Source organism: Gallus gallus, chromosome 5 (assembly GCF_016699485.2).
Source record: "Gallus gallus isolate bGalGal1 chromosome 5, bGalGal1.mat.broiler.GRCg7b, whole genome shotgun sequence".
Classification (NCBI taxonomy): domain Eukaryota; kingdom Metazoa; phylum Chordata; class Aves; order Galliformes; family Phasianidae; genus Gallus; species Gallus gallus.
The window spans coordinates 27,776,671-27,799,987 of record NC_052536.1 but is presented as its reverse complement, the minus strand read 5'-3'; the positions used below and the strand labels follow the sequence as shown (position 1 = coordinate 27,799,987).

The 23,317-nt window shown below is 43.0% G+C and overlaps 1 protein-coding gene across 6 annotated transcripts in view; it reads right to left on the bottom strand.

Moving 5' to 3' along the window:
* Positions 1–23,317, bottom strand: part of ACTN1 (actinin, alpha 1) — an 81,658-nt gene that overhangs the window by 14,084 nt on the left and 44,257 nt on the right. For 5 of the 6 annotated variants that reach the window (XM_015287257.4, XM_015287258.4, NM_204127.2 and 2 more), the window contains exons 4-12: positions 19,868–19,954; positions 19,219–19,306; positions 18,042–18,120; positions 12,821–12,902; positions 11,120–11,205; positions 4,182–4,274; positions 2,853–3,083; positions 2,178–2,325; positions 1,464–1,614 (exon numbers count right to left, since the gene is read on the bottom strand). In XM_015287257.4, coding sequence (XP_015142743.1) covers positions 1,464–1,614; positions 2,178–2,325; positions 2,853–3,083; positions 4,182–4,274; positions 11,120–11,205; positions 12,821–12,902; positions 18,042–18,120; positions 19,219–19,306; positions 19,868–19,954 — 1,045 coding nt within the window. Of the gene's footprint in view, positions 1–1,463; positions 1,615–2,177; positions 2,326–2,852; positions 3,084–4,181; positions 4,275–9,696; positions 9,783–11,119; positions 11,206–12,820; positions 12,903–18,041; positions 18,121–19,218; positions 19,307–19,867; positions 19,955–23,317 lie in introns of all 6 variants that reach the window. The other variant, XM_046941334.1, reaches the window with a different exon arrangement.

The following is a 23,317-nucleotide window of genomic DNA, read 5'->3' as shown; positions in this document are numbered from 1 at the left end:
GGTGGAGTCTTGGGGAAAACTAGTCATGAAACTGCCTTGGGCTAAAAATAATATTTTCTTTGCTGTGTAGATCAGTTCCTTGATCTACTTTGCTGCACAGCAAGCACTGCAGCTGAAATAACTGCTCCTGAGTCTTGCTTATAATGCACTCAGATCACTTGTGCTGAGGAGTTAAATGTGCCCATACCCCCACACATGCCTGGTACAAACAGTTACAGACCTTCTTGATCTCCCTGGCAGTGCATCTCTGGGGGGAAAAAAAGAGCTCAGCCATGTTTATTTCAAGGCACAGTGTCTTTGCTAATGTGGGAGATGGCTTTTGGAAGGATGGCAGAGCATTCTGTTCTCACACTTCGGAGGAAATTACCTCTCCCTCAATTAAGGATGCATCCTTCCCCGTCGCTATTAGAGTTGCAGCTGTTTTGTCTGGCATGTAGCATTTGCTTTGGAAGTGACAGGTCAGCTAATGCTTGCTGACTAACTAGCCTCAGTTTTAATCTTACTGACATGGAGGATTGCCTTGAACTCTCCTCCTGTTTCAAGGTCAATCCTCCAGTGGCAAAGGGAACACTTCTGTAAATCTGTGTTGGTAAAGGAGATAACAATCTTGATCCAATAATCCTGATTTTTTAGAGAAAAAGTCATTCAGCCCAAGGGAGCTGGTCTAATCCAGACAATGTCTAACTTGAGATAGGTTGATTTGATACGGAAATATTTTTAATTATAGGAAACAAAGTGAAAGCCAAACTGCTCAGACTGCTTTTGCTAAGAAATATGCAGGGCTTAAAAATCTTTCCCTGTGCTCTCCCTAGCAATCAACTTCCCACTCTGATGAGACACCATTTATCCTGGTTACTCCTCACTCCAGGAAAAGGTGTGGAGGTGAAGGTTTCTAAGCCAGGGGGAAGCCCAGAGGGAACTGAGTTGTAGGAAAGAGCCCCTGGTGCAAGTGCTAACTGGATGCACATGGTGCATTATTCTTGTAGTGAAATGCTTGCAGTGGCAAGAGAGGCCATGATGGGCTGAAACAACTGATTTTTTTCCTTCACTATTTTTGATAAAACAGAGCCAACTGGGAATCTCTGAAGCACATGCTATCCTCTGCTATTTCCTTCTGTTCCTGGAAAAGCCGAACAGTGCTTCGACTCTGAAACCTAGCAGGGGCCAGAGACAGGTTTCCTCTTTAGGAAAAGGTTCATGGCAGCATAACGAGCTGGAAAAGAGTGGAAACTTGGCTTGAGAATGTAATTCTGCCTCCCCCTCATCAGCACCCACAACTCAACCATTTCCTGGCCTGCTTTTCTGGTGCGTCTGGATACTGAAGAGCAGTATCCTAGATACAGTTTGGAAACACTTGGACTTCCCAACATTTTTGTATAGGAATGATTTTGTGGCTGTTCAGAGGGCAAAGCAGATCAGGCCTCTCTGGCCCCAAGGATCAGATGTATGCTGGGATGCCATACTTCAGCTCTTGTGCAATAGCAGCAATCTGTTCCACGCGGTCCTGGTGTGCAGCCAGGTCGCTCTCAAAGGCCTCGTGTTTCTTCAGCAGGGCCTTTATCTCCGAGAGGGTAGCAGTTTCATAATCCTTCTGCTGCAGCATCGCTTCCTTACCTGGGGGGGGAGCCAAGAGACAGGAGAATGAAGGACTCAACCCAATGATCCCAAGGCCAGCTCCCTCGCACCTAGACAGCACTAGGGCCCTCCATTTTGCACTTTCCCCACTCCAGACACTGCCCAAGTCTTGCCCTCACACATACTCGCCTAGAGTTGCAAAATTCTAACTTTCAAACCACTGAGAACGAGTTTACCATGATCAGCAGAGATGCAAATAGCACAGCAGCTCAGGCCACTGCAGTCACAGTTTATAACTAACTCATCTCACTACACACAAACTGTGCTATGCTGGTCCTGTAAACGTCAACTGCAGCATTTACTTTACAGCAATCTTTTCTCTCCACGGCAGCTCTATTTTATCCGAGAATCTCACTCTGTCAGCTAGAGAATGCAGATGCAGAACAGAGATCACGGTGATTTTCATGATTTTTTTCCTAATAAAGTAATAAGTGAATCCCTGAAAAGGAAAATCTCATAGAAGAACCCATATATGATCCATCTCTTCCTCCCTGCATAACTGACAGCACTATGTCAGGCAATAGGAAGCATGTAGCATTTACCATCTGTCCAGGACTCGTGAATAGATGCTTTCTGCCGGAACTTCTCTGCCAGGTGATCCAGCCTCTCTAGCCTCCGGATCTCATTCAACAACCACTCCTCATAGCCCTTCTCAGCCTGCTCTAGGCCACCCCAGGCATTGTTTATATCCTAGAGACAGGAGCATGGGAAGAAATAGAGGTTAGAAGTTAGGGAAGAAGTACTTTAGAATTATTCCCAGTAGGCTACACAGTTCAAATTGGTTGGAGAGAATGGGTGTGGGCTTTTAATCTCAGGGGGCTGTGCAGACAGGTCAAGAAGACAAAGTGTCAGACTTAAGCAGGTCTAGCAGTAATCAGGATATACCTGTCTGCATGAGAGAGCCTCTCTAAACATTCCTGCACATGAAAATACAGGAAAACCCAACCATTTCTGAATTAGAAAGAATGAGAGGCACCCAGACATCTCCTCATAAAGGTATGGAATTTGTGAAGAATCTCAGAGTCTGGGTTAGAGACAGAGGAACAATGATTTCTTGCTCCTCTCTTATCACGAAGTTACTGAACTGTTTGCTGTAGGGTTTCTACCACAGAATAGCTCACTGTGAAGGTGGGCATTGCTCTGCCAACCAATAGACATAAACAAGTTTCATTTTTTAGAAACAGCTTGGGTATATACACTCAATTACGCCCACTCACTGAAACCATTTTCCCTTCTGAAGGCATGAAGGCTGGCCTGTTGCTGAGCCGTAGCTTGGTCTGCAAGGTGTTGAAATTGATCTCAAGTTGGCACTTCTCTTGGACTTTGGGGGGCTTATGCAGGCGGCGGTAGTCCCGGAAGTCCTCCAGTTTCTGCTGCATGGCTTGCATGGTGTTCTCTGGTGCCCGGTTCTCCAGCCAGGGGATGGTGCGACGGATCCACTCCAGCAGCTGAAAAAGCAATGACAAGAAGCCTTGAACTGAAACTGTGTTAAAACTACAGGTGTTGGTCTGATCTTACTAGAGACCACTTATTTCTCTTTGCTATCAGAAAGGTTCTGCCTACAGCAGGGCTAGTAAAAAAAACCTTGCCAGCCTTTTTGGAACTACCTATTTTTTTCCTTATAAGCAGCCCATCCCTTACCACACTGCTTGTTGCAGCACTGCCAGTACAACGTGCTTAAGTCATAGATTTCACACAATCAAGACCAAACAACGTCCTTAGATTACACTACAGCCTGAGAATTTTGCTGAGCTGTTGCACAACTAGAGGATACTATAAGTCATATTAGCTCCAGAGGTGTCTGGAAGGAGAAAGCAAGTTGTTTCCTCCAGTTATGCTTTTCTCACTCTAGCTGCTTAGAAGTCAGCATCACCCTTTGAGTTGCAGAGGTGGCAAGGCAGCAATTTGCAGTTTGTCGCATGAGTGAAGCAGTGTCCTACACTTTTCAAACCAGGCTGAAAACAGGCCTGTTGGCTGTTTGACCTTTTGTTTTCCATCTTTTCCTCTCCACTTATCTTCCACAGACATACTCCAGACCACATTTGGTCACTTCTAGAGTTTCACAGATGTCAGTCTGTCAGCATTCTCCATTAACCAACGAAGCCTCAGACTGTACTGTACACAAATTCTTTCCAGTTATCAGCAAACGTATATTTCTTTCCTCAGTTATCTACCTCTTAACTTCCATTTTCTTAGATCCAATTCCTGACTTCTGCACTATATTGGCATACAATTTGTATGAAAGATATCATTAGACATATACATAGTCCTGAGCAAGACAAGTCAAAACAGCTTGATTTTTCTTTAAGTTTTATTATTGTTGTGGCTGCTCCTAATAAACTGAGAAACTTAAAACTGCTACATGGGAGTTTTCTACTTAAAAGCCAAGTTTTCTCTCCTTTCATTTTTCTAAAGCTAGAAGAGAAAGAAAGAAGATTCTAGGAAAACACAGGCCAGTAGCACTGCCCAGGATTAGCTGTAAGTGTTAAATGCAATTCCTTTCTACACACCACCACCCAGAAACCAACAGCACCACGGACACCTACATCACTGGCCAGTTTTTCATAGTCTTCCATGAGCTGTTCATTTTCTTGGTTGACTGCCAGAACCTTGCAAATACGATTTGCTGCTGTCTCCGCCTGCCAAAGAAAAGAAAAACAGAAGAAGGGGAAAAGTGTGAAAAAGTTATAAACCAAAGCTTGCTGCTTAGCTTCCTGCTACGTACCTGTGGGTAAATTCTCCTAATCTTGGCTCTTGCAGCCTGTCCAGCTTCAACACATCTGTCCCAACCTCTCTGCATGTCATCAGAACTTCCATAACACTTTTTTTTTTCCCCTTCTAAGGAGAGTACATTCTTTTAGAGATGCTGAGCTTATGTGATCCCAGCCCTGTGTGTTGTGAGACAACCAACCTTCCATGCTTTTTCAGAAGCTGCTCTTACAAGAGTGTCCTGCTGTCTGCTTCCTGCCAAAGGGACCCCAGCTACCTCTTTACAATGGTAGTTTCTGTCATCACTTTCACTCCTCTCACCTACATGCAGCGTTGCAACAGCAGGAACTGCATGGTGTCAACTTGATGGGTCTCTCTACGTACTTTTACCTATGGAACATAATACCTATCTGCATAGAATCATAGAATGACTTGGGTTGGAAATAACCTTTAAAGATCACCTAGTCCAACTCCACTACCATCAAAAGGGACATCTGTCACTAGATCAGGTGAATACATATATCAGACTTCAGAAATGTTCTAGATCTGTTTCAAAGTTAAAGTAGTAGGTATCCGTGAACTTAGCAAAGATGTCTTTCAGCATTCCTTGTATTTCTGGCACCCATAACAGGACCATGTCCTCCAGAATCTTGCTGCATGACACCTACCATGTATTCAAGGTTCTTATGATCCAGCTGAAAAGAGGATTTTCCCCTCCCTTTCTTGGTAGTCTGTCTGTTTACTATCTCAAAGTAAATCTCAAGAAAAAAAAAAAAAGTGCCTGTTGTTACTATTTAGCTGTTTTGTTTTGTTTTTCACATTATGGGACCAAAACCTGTCTCTCTGCAGAGAGCTGGACATGTTAAAACATGAATTTGGAACACAGCAATGCTCAGAAAAATCCCAGCTATGAGCTCAGAAGTGAACGGTCTGCCCCGGAGTGCCACAAAAGTGTTTGGCACGGGCAATATACAGCAGGCTGATTCTTGTACAGTGTTTATCTGTGGATCTGTGCAGCTCCCCTTATCAATATTTTGGCAGGTGCAATGCTGTAAAGCCTTGGAGGACGTGGCCCTGTGATGGATGTCAGCATCCTCTTACTGTAGCACAGCTATTGCCCTGGTGCCTGTGTGTGTGCTAGAGCTACCTGTAGGACTCCTACAGAGGAGTTCCCCTCACTGAGCCACAGAGGCCACGAGGAGATGAAGAGGAGGGCACATGCCAGCACTACAACAGGCCAGTTGTCAGTGCTGTGCCCTGTCTTAAAACTCTGTGCAGGAGCGATGCCAAAAGAAGCTTTGCTGAGCTTATAGCTAGCAAGTTTCAACCTCTTTTTATTTGTAAAAGGCCTTTTATTATCTGTTTACTTAATCTTCAAGGCTGTTTGAAAAAAAATGCTCTAATTTTTGCAGCTGATGTGAGGCAGCAAGAACAGCAATAAAGTCACAGGCTATACAGTGACAAACAGATTGCTGAAATCTCAGGGGACATGATGATCTATGCCATTTTTAAGGAGTTCTAAAAATGTATATTCAGTGATCTGCCTCTTCATTAAAGTCTGTCAGTTAGCAGATACACAGATATTAACTAATTAGAAACATATCAGGGCAAACTGTACGAGAGAAAGCCATTTCATTCCAAAATCAAAAAAAAATCTGTAAAAAGTGTAAATGATGGTTGTATTTATGGAAGTTTGTACTTTGAGCTGTTTTTACCGGAAGTTTGTACTTTAATGGATAGCTTTCTGTTATTCAGAGAAAACCTTACAGGCACAGGACAAAATGATCTGTCAAAAAAAACAGGGCCAGAGCCCTGCCATGATGTGCCTAGTGGCTGCAGGGGACTGGCAGTCACAAATGTTTATCTCAGTCTTCCCAAGAGAGGAGCTCTCTGTATGCTCTTAACTCTCCATTTCTTTTTTATACTCCCGGAGCTCATTGGAGCAGCAGCCAGCTGTGCAGCAGGGACCCCATTTGGCATAGGCACATTTACATCTATCTGACAATAGATTTCCTCCAGCTGCCAGGATTGTGTGTGTATATATGTGTTGAACATCTGTCCAAACACAAAAGCCCTCTGAATGTCAGCAATTACGACATTATTTGTGTTACCCTTATGGGTGACATGCAGAGGCCAATCTTCTTCCTCTCCTGCACCAGCACTAGCTTCTCTGCAGTTTCTGCCTACTCCAGACTGCTCTGTGCAAGTGTCCTGCAGCAGCAGAAGGAAAGGCTCTGTGGTCACCATGACCATTAATATCATAAGCAAAATGTTACACTGACTTGCTAAGAGCAGGGCAGGACAAAAGGATTCCAGCACTTTCAAGCGACCTCTACAAATACCCTTTGCACTGCTGTATGTGTGAGCACTTCTGTAGAGATGACAGACTCAGTGAAACGCTTTCAGGTAAAAGAAGAGTTGCACACCAATGTGTTAACTACATGAGGTCAAGGCATCTGCTCCTACATGTTTGTTAGAGGACTGAAAAAAATCATTTAGTGCTCCCCATACTGCTGAAGGCAATGGTGCACTTAGGATGCTCAGGCTGGGTCCAAACAAGTCAGGATGCCCACAAGGCATGGGGCAGCACTGTCAAGATGCACCATCCTGGGGTCTGAAGTCTGCATAACTGTATTCACTGAGGACTTGTGTGATCTGATTAGCTTTGGTAGAGCATGGCACTGACGCATTATATTACTTTCTGTCAAACATCATTTGGAGGGCAAGCCTAAGGCATTCTGCTTGACACTGCACTGCTGTGAGATATGCATGTTCCGTTGGGTAGGCTCAAACAGAAATATGAATAGCCAAAGAATAGCAGAAGGAGCAGTAATTTCTCTGCTTTTTGTCTTTACTGTAACCCTGACCTGGACTGCTTAGGGTGGACGTGGAATTGTGTCTCTAGCTCTTGGTTCCAGGTCTCTTCTTACAGAAGGATGATAAACGAAGGCAATCCCACAGAACATTACCTAGGAAGGATGCCTGCCTGCGGCCCTCTGGCCTCACAGAACCATCCCAGAATACTGTATGCCAAACACAATCTTTTAAGAAAATGGTAAAACATTAGTTAGAAATTTTCACCCCCAGAAATCAGGTTTACAAAATATTAAGCTGACCAATAGTAAACAATCATGCATTTAGTGTGAAAGTCAGAAGCAGTTAGAAAACAAGCAAACCAACCAAAGCAAGTATACCTACAAATATATATATATATATAACAAAATGGCATAAAGAAAAAGCAGCCATCTACACACACATCAGGCTGGGGACCCTGTACCTTCAAAGGCTCAGTACAAGAGAGTGAAAGAAGCAGAAAGCGGCTCATGGGACTTCCCCTTCAGCACTGGTGGCAGTAATGAAAAATCTGAATGAAAAATGGAGTGATATCACAGTCAGTCACCTAACCGTGCACAAGGCAGCAACACGTTACAAGACACTTTGGACTGGGGCTTGCACTCAGTCATCACTCTGCATTTGCCCTGGGATTTGAATCTGTCACTCAGCAGCTGGCTAATGTATGGCTGGGGAGCTCCAAAAAGGAGATGTGCCCCTCCTGCCAGGTCACTGCTAAGGTGCTGGACCATCAGGCCTACTAAAAATTTAATTAATGATTAAATCTATAATTTTCTGTATAAACAAGTTACACTGCATGGGTTTTAAGAAGTTCCATCACTAGTTTTTGCCCTGTCTACACAGGTCAGGTCCTGAGGCAGCAGAAGATTGTTTTCAGTTATCCCAGCAGACCTAGCATCCATCTAAGCTGCTGAAGAGAACACGGGACCTGCTGAGCAGGTTTCCAAAGGGTAGAATGGGCACAGACAGAGGAGAAGGAGACTGAAGAGGGACATGGCCACTTCTGCAGGAGGCCACTACCCTCCTTGCATTTGTGGCTTGCTCTTTCCTTAATCTGGAGTTCTTCCAGTTAAGCATGGAGGAGTCCCTAAGGGGCACCTGACAAAGAGCAGGCCTTACCACCACAGCGTGAGTTCTGAGGATACAATTGTCAGAGGCAAGTATCAGCTGGATGGAGCTTGTAGCCTGGTGTTAAGGGTTTTCAACTATTTACAAAGTGGGATCCCAGTGGAAAATTCACGTCTACATAAATCATGCCAAGTGGGCAAATGTACTGCACTGCTGTGGGAACTACTTCCAATTCATTGGAAAGCAGACATCATCATTAATATAGACAAAACAAGGCAGGGAACAAAAAGCTTGACCTGAAGAGCTGCTCCCTGTAATCTATTGCCTGTTTGCCCTCTGAAAGCCAGCATGAGCACGGTATCTACATCAACACTGAACCATTAGTATCATGTTGTACAAAAGAGATGGAGTCTTTCTGTAGTCAAGCTAGCCCTCAAGCAGGGCAGCACATGGACTGTGCCTCAGGTAGAAAAGACCTGGTGAGAGAAAGAAGTTATGGAAATAAGGAGATGTTACATCCTTTTTACAATGAGAAGGATCTGGTCTTGAACTTTGGATTTTATTGTTCCAAAGCCTACAGTCTGAAGTTAGTGATGATCTTGTGGGAAGGTTGCAGCCCAGTCAGGCTATGGCTTGGGAAGAAAGGCTGGAACTTTTTCCTCTGTTTGAAGGACTGCAGGGAAGTAGATGTTTTGGAGAAAGTTCATCCAAAGAATGTGACTGAGTGACTAGTTGGTTCCTCTGAGGACAAATGTCCCAGTGCCAGGCAAAGAGACTGCAGTAACAAGGAAGGAGAAGAAGTATGACTGAAGCTATGGGAATGGGAAAAGCAGGGGAAAGAGAAATAAAACATTCTGGTAGTTTGGGAAAGGGAGGAGAATGACTACAAATTAAAAAGAAATCGAGCATGGACTTTGTGGCCGGAGCACAAAAGTGCTACAAAAGATGCTACTGCTAAGTAATCAGTTGATATGATACAATGTAGGGAAAGATACCTGAGCTATCGAGGGCTGAGTATGAACAGAAGGCAGGCAGCACAAAGGGACCAGGCTGCAGTGTGCCGGGCCAGGCTGATCTGCTTACGGTACTTCTGGAGATGAATCATCTGGCCAGGGATAGGCCCAATAGTCACTAACAGGGTACTACTGACTGGCAGAGCAGACATTCTTCTTTCTACGCCAACTTCATCAAAATGCTTTCTCCACCACTGAGTGTGACAACTGAAGAGAAGGAGCAGCTCAAATGTGTTTGAAAGGATACCTAAACCACTTCTCCAGCAAGGCTGGAGCTCATGCATCCAAATGCAAGGCTGGATGGGGCGCAGCTGAGACTGCTGAGCTGTGCCAGGCAGAGGGGCTGGAGCTGCCTTTGGTGGAGAGAATCAGTGGGCATGGCAGGGATGGGGAGAGGTTGTTAGCAGTAAAGTCTCACCTTCTGTGCCCCTGAGAAGGCGTGGTAGTAACATGAAACATAGGTCATTATGGCCTTCTCATCCGGCCTTAGCGTGCCTATAATATCTGTGCAGAGAAGGAAAAGAGGTTGAAAGGATAAAGTAAGAAGCAGCACATAGAATAAAACAAAACAGTCATGGGTGGCGTGAGAGAGGGGGAGAAAACTTCCCATCATGCATTGCAGGACAGGCCAAACAGATTTCCATGCGGAGAGCTGGGAGTTCGGATCAGAAGGTGGCTAGCAGTGTTGGCTTGTGGCTCGAAGCGGCACCCCTGCTCCCTCCCCCTGAGTCCAGGAGGGTCCTGAATGAGGATCCAGGCTCTGCACCTTCACAGGTGTGGTCCGAGGATATAAAAAGGCTGCTGGAAGGTTTCAGCATCCATGCCCGAGGCCTTTCTGCACAGTGGGGAGCTGTAGAGATCAGAGCCTTCCTATGCCGTGCACTTCCTACACAGCGTCTGCTCTGCTTCAACATGCACTGTGTGCTCCTACAGCACTGAAGTAAGGACAGCTGCTTGGTTTTGGTGAGAGATGTTTACAAGGTCTCACCTGCAAAATTTTTTCCTTAAGTGACTAGTTACCAACAGGAAAACGGCTAAGCCAAAACCAGCAAGGACTCAACTGCCCTGTTTCCAGCATGATGGGTGAGGAAAGATTAAAAGGAACTAAATGAACAAAACCAGGCATCTCAGTCATGATAAACAGTGCTCTCTTCGCCAATCACCACAGAAGTACTCGTTAGACACGTTCTGTAAGACCCAGGTGAACTGGGACTCAATTTGTGGTACAACTCGAGACAGCAGCAGGTTTGGACCTTGAAGCTAGGGCGTGGGAACCTGCAGTGCACGTAGTGTAAAAGACAGAGTTTTGGATATTCATTAAACCCTACATAAAAACACTAAGTCAGTTTTGTGTCCCCATATTCAAAAAAGAAAACAACAGGAAAAAAAAAGTGAATAGATACCAGCATTATTGCCACTGGGGTCAGCCTGCAGTGTCCTGCTCAGCAGAGCAATCTGCGGTCCCCATTTGTAAAACCAAACATCCTAGCTCAGATTTCCCAGGAACAGGGGCTGCAGGTCCTCAGCCATCAGGGCAGTAGTTTGGAAGGCAAATGGAGAAGGTAGAACTCCCTGCTTTATTGGGCTTTATGTGCACGCCAAGGCACTGGCATATGTAAGTGCCACTGGAACAGGAACACTGACTATAGGAAAGTGGGACTCCTGGTTGCCTTGCTCCATGTCTTGTGTCTGGGGCACCACTTTGAACCAACAGCCAACTCTACCAAAAACATAATAAAGATGCCCGTAGCTAGAGAGGAAAGAGAGAAAGAAAAAAAGGTTTGGACATTAGCAACGGCACCAGGTGTGCTCTGTGGAGGGAGCTTGGGATCCTGCGATACCTTCTGGGCTCCTGAGAAGGCGTGGTAGAAGCTAGAAACATAGGTCATGATGGCTTTCTCGTCAGGACGGGCAGTTCCAACAATGTCTGTCAAAAAAAACCTCACGTTAAGAGCACAATCAACTGATGGAAGGAAGGTAAAGGAAGGGGAGAATCACAACTGTCCAGGAGGCCTGCTGGAGTATATGTTTGCCATAGCAACTCTGGAGAGATTCCCAGCCTTCCCCAGAAGATATGTCTCACTCAGAAGTCAGGATCACCCCACCCTCAAGAAACAGTTGCTTCCAGTGTCTGGCCAAGCTAATGTAGTCATATGTCAGCAAGTCTCAAATCAGAGCACATCCCTGTCCTGAGAAAATTACTGCAAATGATTGGTTGAATCAATCCAAACTAGCAACAAGTTGTCATGGTTTTTACAGATGTATCATACTGCAATTCCTTCATGCAGTTCTTCAGGAAAGATCCTTTCTCTCTTCCATTCAGTGCCCTCATCCTCCATTTCAACACAACGATGATTTGAATTTCAAAATGCCCTTCCATTAGTTCCAGGAGAAACTCAACACCTTCAGAGATCAGAATTAATTGTGTAGAGGAATGTGTATTAGCCCCAGTCTCTGAGTGAGGAGACTGATCAAGAAAGAGCAATCGGAGCTCTTCTAAGTGACCTTCATCATCACTATTAGCCTCGCTGAGATCTGAAGCTAGGTCCAGGGGTAGCTTTGGGGGTATTTTGGGGGTAGCTTTAATCCTACAGAATGGCAGGACCAGCCTACTCCAGAAACCTCATGATTTTTTGTGATCTCAACATAATGAGCGTATGGAAAGCAATTCATTCTCAGGGAAGGAAAACACTGCCTAAGAATATGAACATCTTGATTATTGAAATACAGGTTGATTGGGCTCAGTCATCCTTATCCCATCTTTCTCCCTTGTTCCTCTCTCTCCTTTAAAAAAATCCTTTAATTGCTTCTCCTGTCCAAACCAACCCTGAAATACAGCTTCTATCATTGAAATCAGCTGGCTTCAGGTGAACAGCCCCCAAACCAGTGAATTATTTTAGGCTGTTGTTTATACTTCAGAGTTACAGTCTTTAAAGTCTATTGCCAAGTTGGTCCTAACAAGGCTCAGAGAAGTAATACTTGCTGTCCCGAGTGGTCTCCGGGAAGCTGTCACAGTCAGTAGCAAAAGCACCTCTGAAAAACATGGATTCTCCCATGGTCTCAGTTAGTGAGGGATCTTCAGGCCCAAAATGTTCAAGTAGTGAAGAAGTATTTTACAAAACTCACATTACACTCCCAAGAGGAAAGTCAACAGCAGTGTCAGAAAAAGCTCAGAAAGGAAAAAATTCTGGAGGCAAAAGGAACACAGTCCCACACCATACATCATGCCTGTATTATTTCTGATTCTTGAAAGGGAACACTTTAGTCAGCTGCGGACACAGCCAGGTGTTACTCATCTCTTCCTAATGAATCATCCCCAGGTTAAAATCTCCAAAGGTACCAAACTGAGACAACTGAGGGGCACAGAAGGAAGAGGGAAGAACATATGATTATTCCATTGTAACTTTTTCCCCATACATTAAGTAAGTAGTGATGGAAGGAGCACTCTGGTTACAGAATTCTTGTACAGTACAAATCCACCTAAAATAAGTGGGAAATTCCCTGAGAAAAAGCAAGTTAACGCCCACTGCATTGTACTTTACCTTCTGCATCCAGCATCTTGGGGATATCCAGATATTTTTCAGCTACATCAAAGGCTGTGTTTAGATTAGTGAGAGGATCATCCTGGGAAAGAAACAGAGCCACAGAATCAGCATCAGCTCTTAACAAGGTTCTCTCTCTCAACTCATAACAACATTTCTTTCAAGATAGAGCAATTGTGCTTGATTTAGTACAGGTAACTCAGCTGTCCAGACAAAATTACATGCAACTCTTCATGTAGCAGGATGAAATAATTAGCTTTCTTTGGAAAGCAGAGTCTGGAGACTCACGATATGATAATAACATAGAATCTTTGCATTCACAACGAGAAGGAACAATACACTTTGTCTTGAACCTAGTTTTAAGTTACATTAGCTTCACATCATACAGATAGTAAACAGCCATATCACACATTTAGATCTCATGCTTACATTAGGTTTTCATCTCCCATTTTACAGAACTGCAGAGCAGTGTATCTGTTAGAACATCTAAGCAATACTAAAATAGTAACAACATCTGCAATGTGTGCTGTCCTTAGCTAGTGCACAGTTTGTTGAACACCAGTTGAGTGGGAGGAAGAAAAATGTTTTAACAAATGTATACAAAATAAATACAAAAGTACCCATTTTATCTGAGTATCACTCTTCTCCCTATGCACTGCACAGGACTTGCCATTTCCTTACTGTATTTCTACTTCACTATATATAAACCTTCTGCTATGGCAGGATGCACTTCAGATGCAGACATCAATACACAGTAATCAAATTCTAAACAAAGTTGAGTGTGACATGAGTCATATGACAAAGGTAAGTAGATCTTGGAGAGCTGAACAAGAGAATGTGAAATGCAGATGTCACTGGAAATGAAAGACCTCTGCAAATTGCTCCCAGCATTCAAAAATAACTATCAGCAACAAGACGTTTAATAACTAGTATGAGACCCTCACACAAGCCTGATTCCTATAGTCCTTCTGAAATTCCATGAATGACAAAGGACATTTCACTTCTCACTTCTACTGCTGAGAGAAGAGACTGTTGCTGGAGAGAGGCTGTTCCCAAACTGCTCGCATTTAGTCACCATGTTTGCTAAGAGGCTTTCAGGAGGGAGGAAGGATGGAGAGTCTCTTTCCACATTGTCATTTGTGACACACAAAATGAGTCCTGCCTTAAAAATTAGGAAATAAAAAGTATAATCTTCTTACATAAACCTTCTTTCTAAACTAGCATATGCATTCTGTTTCTTTTCTGTTTGAGAGCATGTACTTCACTTAGCACTCTGACTTGGAAGCTTCAGCTATGCCTGAATTTCAGTCAGTAGGAAACTATTTGAACCAGCCAGCATGAAACATGAAGTTAGGCAGGCCTGGGTGGACAGAGTGTGGCATGCAGGAAGGTTTCTTTAAGGCACTGGTCACTAGGTAGCCCTTGCATTACAGTTTCATGTAGCTAGGAAGTTCAGCCCTTCTGAAAAGCAGTTTGTTACAGAAGGTCCCCAGGAATTAATGCATGCTTTAGGTTGGTACCCCATAACAATTCGTGTTCATTTGGATGAGTGTCTCTAGGAGATAGCAGTGTTTCACCTACCAAAGGAAACCACAGGCAGAGGCCATCCAAGCAAACACAACCACTGATTCATACTAAGTCCACTGGCACATGTCAATATTAAGTGAGAAAATGTTGCACACTGTGATGAGACCAGCAGCTCACACATGGTAAAAAGTCATATTTCTCAGCATCAGATAGAACTTGATCTCTATATAGTATCCCTTCAGTAGTGATTTCATCAGGTATATCTAAATACACCTTTTCAAACCTTACTGGCATAGGAGATTTTACATATTCCCCAGCCACAAGAAACCACTCTGTGCAATGGAATTACAGACACTGGTACCAGTTCAACATCAGCATAATTGTCTTCTGTACGTGCAGTGGAGAAACCACTAAAAATCCAAAGTGTAACCAAACCCCTTATCCAAGGAGCTGAGACTAACTGGAATATAACATACCTTGCTTACTACATATAGACAGGCCCTTAGCTCCATTTAGCCTTAGAGGAAGGAAACGTAACTGCCTTTCTTTCACTCAAGTGAAATCTTCCCACAGTCCACATGTCATTTTCTGCTTCTGTAGCAATGTAATCACTACGTATTTAATTTCAACCCATGCTGACCATGATTCCATAACATTAGTAACCCCTCGAGAGGGTGCCTAGCATTATTAGCCCACACTCCTTCTTAGCACAGCCCCATCTGCACAAGCTGCCTGAGGAGTGGTCAGCCTCTCCTAGAGGAAAGGGAGGAGCAAGCTCACTGCAGATAGCTTTCCTATCAGTCTGCAAGAAACAACACTGGGAGCAACGTTGCTAAAGGTTAAAAAGAAATCATAAGCTGAAAGTTGGGAGAGGTTTCCTGATGGGAAAACCTACTGGCCTTGGGTACTCCCAGAGGAAGGGCTGGAAGTCTTAACGTGTGGGAAACTGAAGACTCAGATGATGCCAGCTGACTTCTATTTCATACGTAAGAGAGATGTGTGATCACGAAGTCTCTTGAGAAATTAAGCTAAAGATAATGCTACTGCAAGCATGCTACCTAAGGCCAAGACTTGCTCACAGATGAACAGAGATCTAAGCCTGAGCAAAGCCCTGTTACCTGTGGGAAAAACTTCCCCCACATGGACGGTGGAGCTGTTCATCACAAAGGTGATGTTCTTTGCTGCAAGACGTAAGTTTTCCTGTGGCCTGCCCAAGCCTGATACAGGGCCTGGAGCCCAAGGAATTCCTCCTAACACCACTGCTTTCAGTTCCACACCAATGTACACCAGCTATTCATTATTTCAAATTCCACCTTTCAGCTGACTCCCTGCGAAGAGGGAAAGAAGACTGTCCTGGCAGCTCTAGGCTTTGCAGTGCAGCCCTCCAGCACCACAGCTGCAGGCACCCTTTAGTGACCCAGAGGTAGCAGAGCAAAAAAAAAGCAGAATCACTCATCCCTGTGACGAGCAAGCACTAACTAAGATGAGGTTCTCCTGAGGTGCCTCAATTCTCAGGCTGCCTACGTGAACACAGAAATAGAGACAAAGAGACATGAAGAGAAGCAGTAACTTGGAGGCTGTAGCTTGGTCAACAACCAGGAAAGATACAGTTTTCCATATAAGAATTATGTTGTTTTAACAGTGGCAGACTGCAAACCTGCTCTGAACAAATGCCTACCTGGCACGTTCGCTGTTTTTGCTGACTAAAGACAACCACAGCTCCTCCTCTTTCAGCACAACCCTAACTCACACGAGGAGTCATCTCTCCTCCTCCAGCTAGTCCCAAGTCCCCTCAGCACACAAGGTTGCCATGGCAATTATTGCAGTGTGACAAAAAAAATCTTCTATTAACGAGCATTCAGGAAAGGAGATGGAGGAAAATCAGGAGAGTGTCAGCACTTCCTATATCTGCCAGAGCTGAAGACACTGGGAAAAAATCCTGTTAGTATAATTCATGTCTTCAGAAACACCTGTAAGAAATGCATCCAACAGTACATAGACCACATTTCTAGATGGACTGCAGTACATGGGGGTGTTTGAGCCGCCACCCAACTGCAATCAGAGCTAAAGGCTAGGCTCTGAGCCAAATTCTTCCCAGCTGTTTGCAGAAGACTTTACTTCTGTAGAGTTATCAAACATGCATTTAATCTCATGCCTTTAAAGCAATCTAGGCAGAACAAAAATAAAAATGACACAGTAAGTCAGAAGATTACAGGAGGGCAGAAGGAACTTCATGAAGGATGTGATAAAGGCAAGGGGAGCACAAACAGAGCCAGTTCCCTTTACCTTACTCCAAGGAGGACAAATCCCTTCCCATCAATATTGATTTTAATTAGGACAGTTACATTCTCTTTCACCTTAAAAGGCCCACTAAAAAGATAAAATGACAAAAAACCTTTCCTTTTCTTTCCCTCACTCCAGTCTTGCTCGGACTTGGCTTAGGACTTTGTTGGTAATGGACAGCATTGTGGCATTTACCCTGTTGGGTTTGTCAGACATGCTGCTTAGCTGCTTTTATTTTCCAAAAGATCAGTCACTGAAAATGGAGTTAGTCCTAATAATTCTCTTTTTTTATTGGTGCTGTTTATGTAAACACATAGAGCCTTTCCGCACTGTTTATTCATCACATACTGACTCCAGACACCAAAATTGATCAGATAATATAATTGACTGCTCTGCAAGATAGTAAAGATCTAAAAGGTTACTGAAAAGCAGATCAGGCATTGTATAATTCATTGCCTCAAGGATGCAGCTAATTTGATTAAACCATTTACATATTGTCCATTTGCACAGTGATTCAAGAGCCCAGATCTATTAGTGATGGGATTCTATGCTTATTTGCCTAGCTAGTTTTGAGCATGACTGCACTTTGTAACAGCCAGCCCACGAGATCCGATGGCCAAACTTCTTGCGTATCAGCATCAGTAACGCTCTTGCTGACATTTCACTAGACTTATGTGCACAGATACAGTAAAAACAGGACCTAAGCAGACAGTGGGAATGCAAGAAGGATATAAGTCCAGTTTGCTCTGCAGTCACTAGGTTGGGTCAGAACACTGCTGGCAACACAAAGTGCTGAACACTTATTCTCATCATCTTGTTTCCAAGACAAATAGGAGGCAAACTCTGGAGCAAATAGATGCTGTGTTTCTAGTGGCAATTTGTAAAATAAAAATGAGTGTTAATGCAAATGCTTTTCTGGTGCTTGGCATCTACATGCTGAGAGACATCCAGCTCTGCAGATGGCTCAGTGCTAAGCTGGAAGCATGGGACAAGTATCCAGCGAGGGCACTTCACTGAGCTTTTGTACTTGATCACCATATAACCAGTTTCAATCCAGCTCTTCTTAGAAAAATTAAGTCTGATCTGACTTGCTAGCCTGTGACATTAGTGCAGAATTAGACTCCCATTTGATGTGACTGAATTCAGCTGTTTTTGCTAATCAGCTGCGATTGGAGCACGTGCAGTTCATTTAAGGCAGTCTGAAAGCAAGGAAAGTCAAGCAGGCAGCTCATTAAGTTCACGCTTCACTAAGAAGTCTGAATGTTCTGATTCATCCCTCCTTCCTCCCTCCTAGTTCTGCAACCACCAGCTTATGCTGAAGTTCTCCAATTATCTGCTTATCAAGCTAATTCTTCTCCCTCTTTATTTACACAGGCCAAGCATTTGGTATGACAAACAAATTGAGCTGTACCTTTCGTAGCTTCCCGTAATCAATGAGCTCTGGACGATGTCTGTGAATTAAAGCGCAGAAACCAAGGCCATCTTTCCAACTGTGAGAGAGACAGAAGAGGGCAAATTGAGCAGGCTCAGCCTGGGAGAGACACAGTGATGGGCAGGAGCATGAGGGAAGACACGAGGATGATTAATCACGGTTTAGTTTCTAGCTAGCAGTGTCTCTCTAAGTGCTGGAAAGGATTTCTTTCCTCTTTCTTTTCTACAATAATTTGATGCAATTAGGACTTGCCCTTTGCACTGTCATGTCCTTTATGCCAGCTCTCTGCTCTGAATGTCTGCTATCCTGGGGAGCATGCAAGAACAGGTACAGAGCTTGAAAAAAGGCCATAGGAAAAGGCAGACTGAGGAGCAGGGGAATGACTACTCATGGCTATAACCAGCACTGTACAAGCCAATGCTTTGCCTCCCAGCCTAGACTGGACTTTTGAGAAGAACTGGAACCAGAATTCCTCATTTCAATTAGTAGGATTGTTTCTTACAATTTACTGAACCTAAAGACTTCATCAACTAATCTGGGATGTGAGACACCAATCCCCTTGCTTTTCTCAGAGGCACTTGTGCACTCAGATATAAGACTTAAGGCAAGTCCATAGCAAGGTTCACTACAGCACTGACTGATGTGGACAGAACTTAAGCTCTCAAAAAAAAATAAAAGCTTTACATTTATATGATTCATCAGTGCTCAAAGATGTGCTGGCAAAAGCACTATTACACAGAATCTTTACTAAACACCTGTCAGTTTACAAATACTAAAAGCAGAACAAGAAAATCTCTCATTCCTTTCCAACTCTACTATACTAAAAATTTTCTGATGAAATAAGGATTTAAGAAGGCCTTACTTCAAGGCTTCTAAGGTAAAAGCTGTCTTGCTTAGCCTGTTATATATATGATGCTTTCACGGGACTTCATACCTTAGAGTTTACAAAAGCAGCACTTGTAACTGGAATGAGGAATTGGGACGTTGGTACTTGGATCATCCTATAACCTCTGCTTTTAATTTCCTACCTGTCTCTCTGGACTACTTTGTTACTGTGTAATACAGACCTCCCAAAGAAATGCAGTTGCATCAGGAACATCATTGAATGTAGCAAAAATGACACAGATGGTAAAGCTGAGTTCTTGCCTGTTCTCACCTGATATGGAAGTTCTGGATGTTTACATTTTTGTAGGGAGCTGTCTTCCTCTGACACCATAACAAAAGTCCTTCTTTAGCAGATGTCTCTAAAAAAAAGAAAAAATGCACACCAATCAATCCATTTTCTCAGAAAGCAGGAGTCGCTGGAGGATAAGCTGGATATGACCAACTTCTCTTTAGGAGAGACAGCACTGAATCACACTTCACTTAACTTCATTTGTCAGAAAATTCCTTGATGAAGAGTTTTGGAATAGTTTTGCTATTGTTAGTCTCTTAATGAGGTTCTGTAATAAAGAAATGGTGTTTTGAGATTAGATTTGTAAAACTTGTAAAAGAAAGGTCCATTTCCAGTGCAAGTCCTTGCATCAGCCTGCAAGAATAACAATGGATTCCATCATCAAAGTTGACTTTCCTGCTTAGCCATCTTTTTGAACTTCTCCTAAACTATCTTTCAAGAAGAGAAGCTGAAAAACTCTTCTCAGTATATCTGAGCCTGGTCAGAAATGCCAATGAGACCCCAATGGCAGCTCCCTGGGATCTTCCAGTGACATACGTACAAGCACATTCTGAGCCTTTTAAGTGGCAAAGCCATATGGCTACCCCAGGCTTTTGTTGCTTAACTGTCATTGGAAAGAACTGAGATTTACCTTCAACTGAGATATCCTGAATGGCAAAACGAAGGATGATGGTCCAGATCATTCCAAGAGTCATTTTAACGTTGCCATCCACAATTTCTAGGGGAAAAAAAGAAAAAAGAAAAAAAAAAAAAAAGAGAAGATTAAGGAATAGAAGGCATCAACTTGCAAATGCAAATCTCAGTAAAACGGAAGCACTGGGAAACCTTCCCTCTTGCAGAAGGGAAAACCAGAATTCCAACTAAATCTGTTTTTCTCTGCCTTCCCAGATACTCTGATAGTGCAGCACAGTCTTGTGCAGTAGCGCTTACTAATTACATTGGCTCTCCTGCATTTCCTACTGAAAAACAGCCATTGATGCAGAAATAAGGACCAAACTATAACAGTATATGTCACCACAGGAGCTGGTTTTGTAGTGTGAACAAAATAAAACCAAGAAATACCAAATTTTCATTTCAAACAAACCTAAATGATCCAGACTGCCTGTGTAGGACCTCTTTCAGACATGTAATTGCCAAAAGACACAAAAGAGCATTTCTCAAAATAAATGCATCATGCTTGAAGAGGAAGCAAAGACTCATGCTGATCAGGCTGAGCAGAGCATATTACAAACTAAGATGTCAAGCAGATTGTGTTTTATTGTTCACTGGACTCTGCAATATAAATCATTCAGGGTCAACACGCTTGGAGGCTTTAGAAAGCAACTGCTTGCACGTGTGAGGTATAAAGGGATAAAGGACGAAGGTTCTAGAGGAGGTGCTGGGTGGACGCTGGCCCAGAAAGGGGTTTCTACTGCATGCAAATGAGCACCAAACAGTCCAAATTGCAAGCAGCTGCAGCTGGGTCTCAAGAGCTGATCCTCAAAAAATCTGTGCAGATAATATTTATTCAGGTTATAAAATTTACAGCCTTCTGGTTTCTTCAGATGGTGAAAATAACTTATTGACCTTCTCCTAGCCATTCTCCGGTAGTTTCCCGAACAACAGGTGGATGTTTCACAAGCAACTAGCTGGCTACAAAGCTGTTTTCAGTAAGAAAAGGGTTAGAAGTAACCTACTGTTTGAGCTAGAATAAAGCAACTCCTAACAACACAGTTAGATACCATTTTTGTAGTACTGTACACACGTCTGTGCATTGCTTCCATTAAGCAGAAACACATAATGGCAAGCAGAAATGTGTAGTATAGACTGCCCCCCCATCTGGATTCTGTCATAAAAATAACAATAGTTGAAATTTTCTAGTTAAGTTGCCTTGTGATTTTGTGATCCGCGTGGTGCAATTTCCAGTGCAAACTGGAAGGATAATTTCTGCTGTGTGTTGATATACACCTGCATCAGGGATTTAGGATATAAAACCAGACATGCTAGCTTGTTCTACTCTGGCACACCTCTCTGTCCACTTGTTCTTGCACTTACAGCTTGGTGGGGCATCGGTTTGCTCAGTATTAACTGGCCAACAAACTTTCCCCGCAGTATGAAAGAACCACAGTTATTTCTGGCAAGAAAAATTATGTTTACTTGTTGATAAGTTTCCTAAAAAATGATTTTTTTTAACGGGTATTTTGAGGTCAGGGAGTTGTATTCTGGATTGATGTAAGAAAATATCAGCGATGGGGAGTATATTCAGTCCTGTACTTTTTGCATTCTCAATGAAGCACCACAATCAACATTACAAAACAATCACAAAAAATTACAAAAATCATTACAAAAATATTACAAAAAGTGCTTACTACTGTTAAAAATACCTGAGTTAGCACAGCTAAAATATAAAAAGAAAGCGTCCATGTTTTCACCTTGTTTCCTTCAAGTGTGGAGATGTATAAACAAATAAACAAACAAATAAGAAGTAAGGCTTGTAAAAACCACAGCTGTTGGCAGGAGGACCCCAGAGTCTATTTGAGACCTGAAAATAAATTTATCTTTTTCTCTTAATGGACTAGATTAAAATCTGATGGCAACGCTTCAATGCTGAAAATGGTTTATGAACACTAATATATCAATCAGTGAGCTGGAACAGGTAATTGATATTACTGTTCCATGCTTTTTAATTGGAAAGAAAGGTCAAGACTTACATAAAACCAGATGGCGTTAAGTTGCCAGTGTGGCATTAGAACTCAGCACTATGCTTTAGTCACGCTCTCAAATTCCCATTTTTATAAAGTTAGCTGGTGGAGTTGAGGTGGAAAGTACCCCTTCTCCTCCAGTCCTCTTCTTTACAAAATTCATTTTAAAAGAAAGATGTCTGCTCCCTGCTCCCATGTCAGTTTCTTCCTTGGCACTGCACCAAATCAAAGCTGCTCTGGAAGAAGCACAAAGTATTTCCACCACTTCATCTCTACAGATCACTTTGTTTTTTCTTGACAAATAGAAAACTCACCACCTACTAAGCAGATCCTGATGCGAGTAAGATTAGTGAGTGATCCAGCCTGGGTTGCAGATTTAACCTACCGCATTATCCTAAGTCCTTGTCTTCCTTTTTTATCTTTTTTCTTTTTTTTTTTTTCCTTCTTTTAAATGGAGTTGACATAATTGTTATTCTTTGTTAGAAGCAGGCAGGCATTTCTCATTTCCAGAGCTAAAAAACTTCTCCCAGCAACCTGGTTACAAAAAACAACCAGCTTGTTCAGAAAGAGCCATGTGCTCTTTGGCCCTGACTCTTTCAGTTTCCCATCCTTGTATCCCTCAGTGACAACCTGTTTTTCCTGAGGATTCGTTCAATGCCCTTTGGCTGGTGCCAGACTCTTTCTAATACAATGAATACAAGAAGCAAAAGTGAAAAACAGGTTTGCATGAAGCCACCTGCTTCCTGGTGATGATGAGAAAGAAACTCCAGAGAAATTGTTAAAATGTTGAGCTTGACACTACAAAGTTGGAATAGCCTAATGCTTGTTTAATTGAAGATATTCTCTTTGTTCCCTCTGATGTAAGCAACACTCAGTTAACATGAGAGTAGTTCAAGTATGCCATTAAAAAGCTAATAGACAGAATCTTCTGCTTGACTGCTTTTTAAGCACTCTTCCTATGCAAGACCTTTGCAAACATTCTCCGAGCTTCCTCCACCACCAGCAGCAGTAAATACACGTTATTAATGTGATCTACATTCAACTTGGGGGTGGATTGGTGTTGGTTAAAGCTGACAAGGCATCTGCATTCACTGGAAGGAAATTTCTTGCATCAGTGGATACGCTTCCACCCAGCCCCTACTACTGCTCCAGAGATCACAAACAAAATATGCAAAAATTATAGCGCTCTCATCCATTTGTTTGACAGCCAATTAAGGGCTTGACAAATATTCACTCCTTAGGAGGAAGACTGGCTTGCTACATAGATGTGGCTTATAAAATACCATTTCAAATTCATGAATTCATTTTGAAAAATACAAAAAGGACCAAGCTTACTTTTCCACCACTGGCCTGAGCAGTTAGAATCAATGCCACAGAAACTGCTAACCCCAACTGCAGCT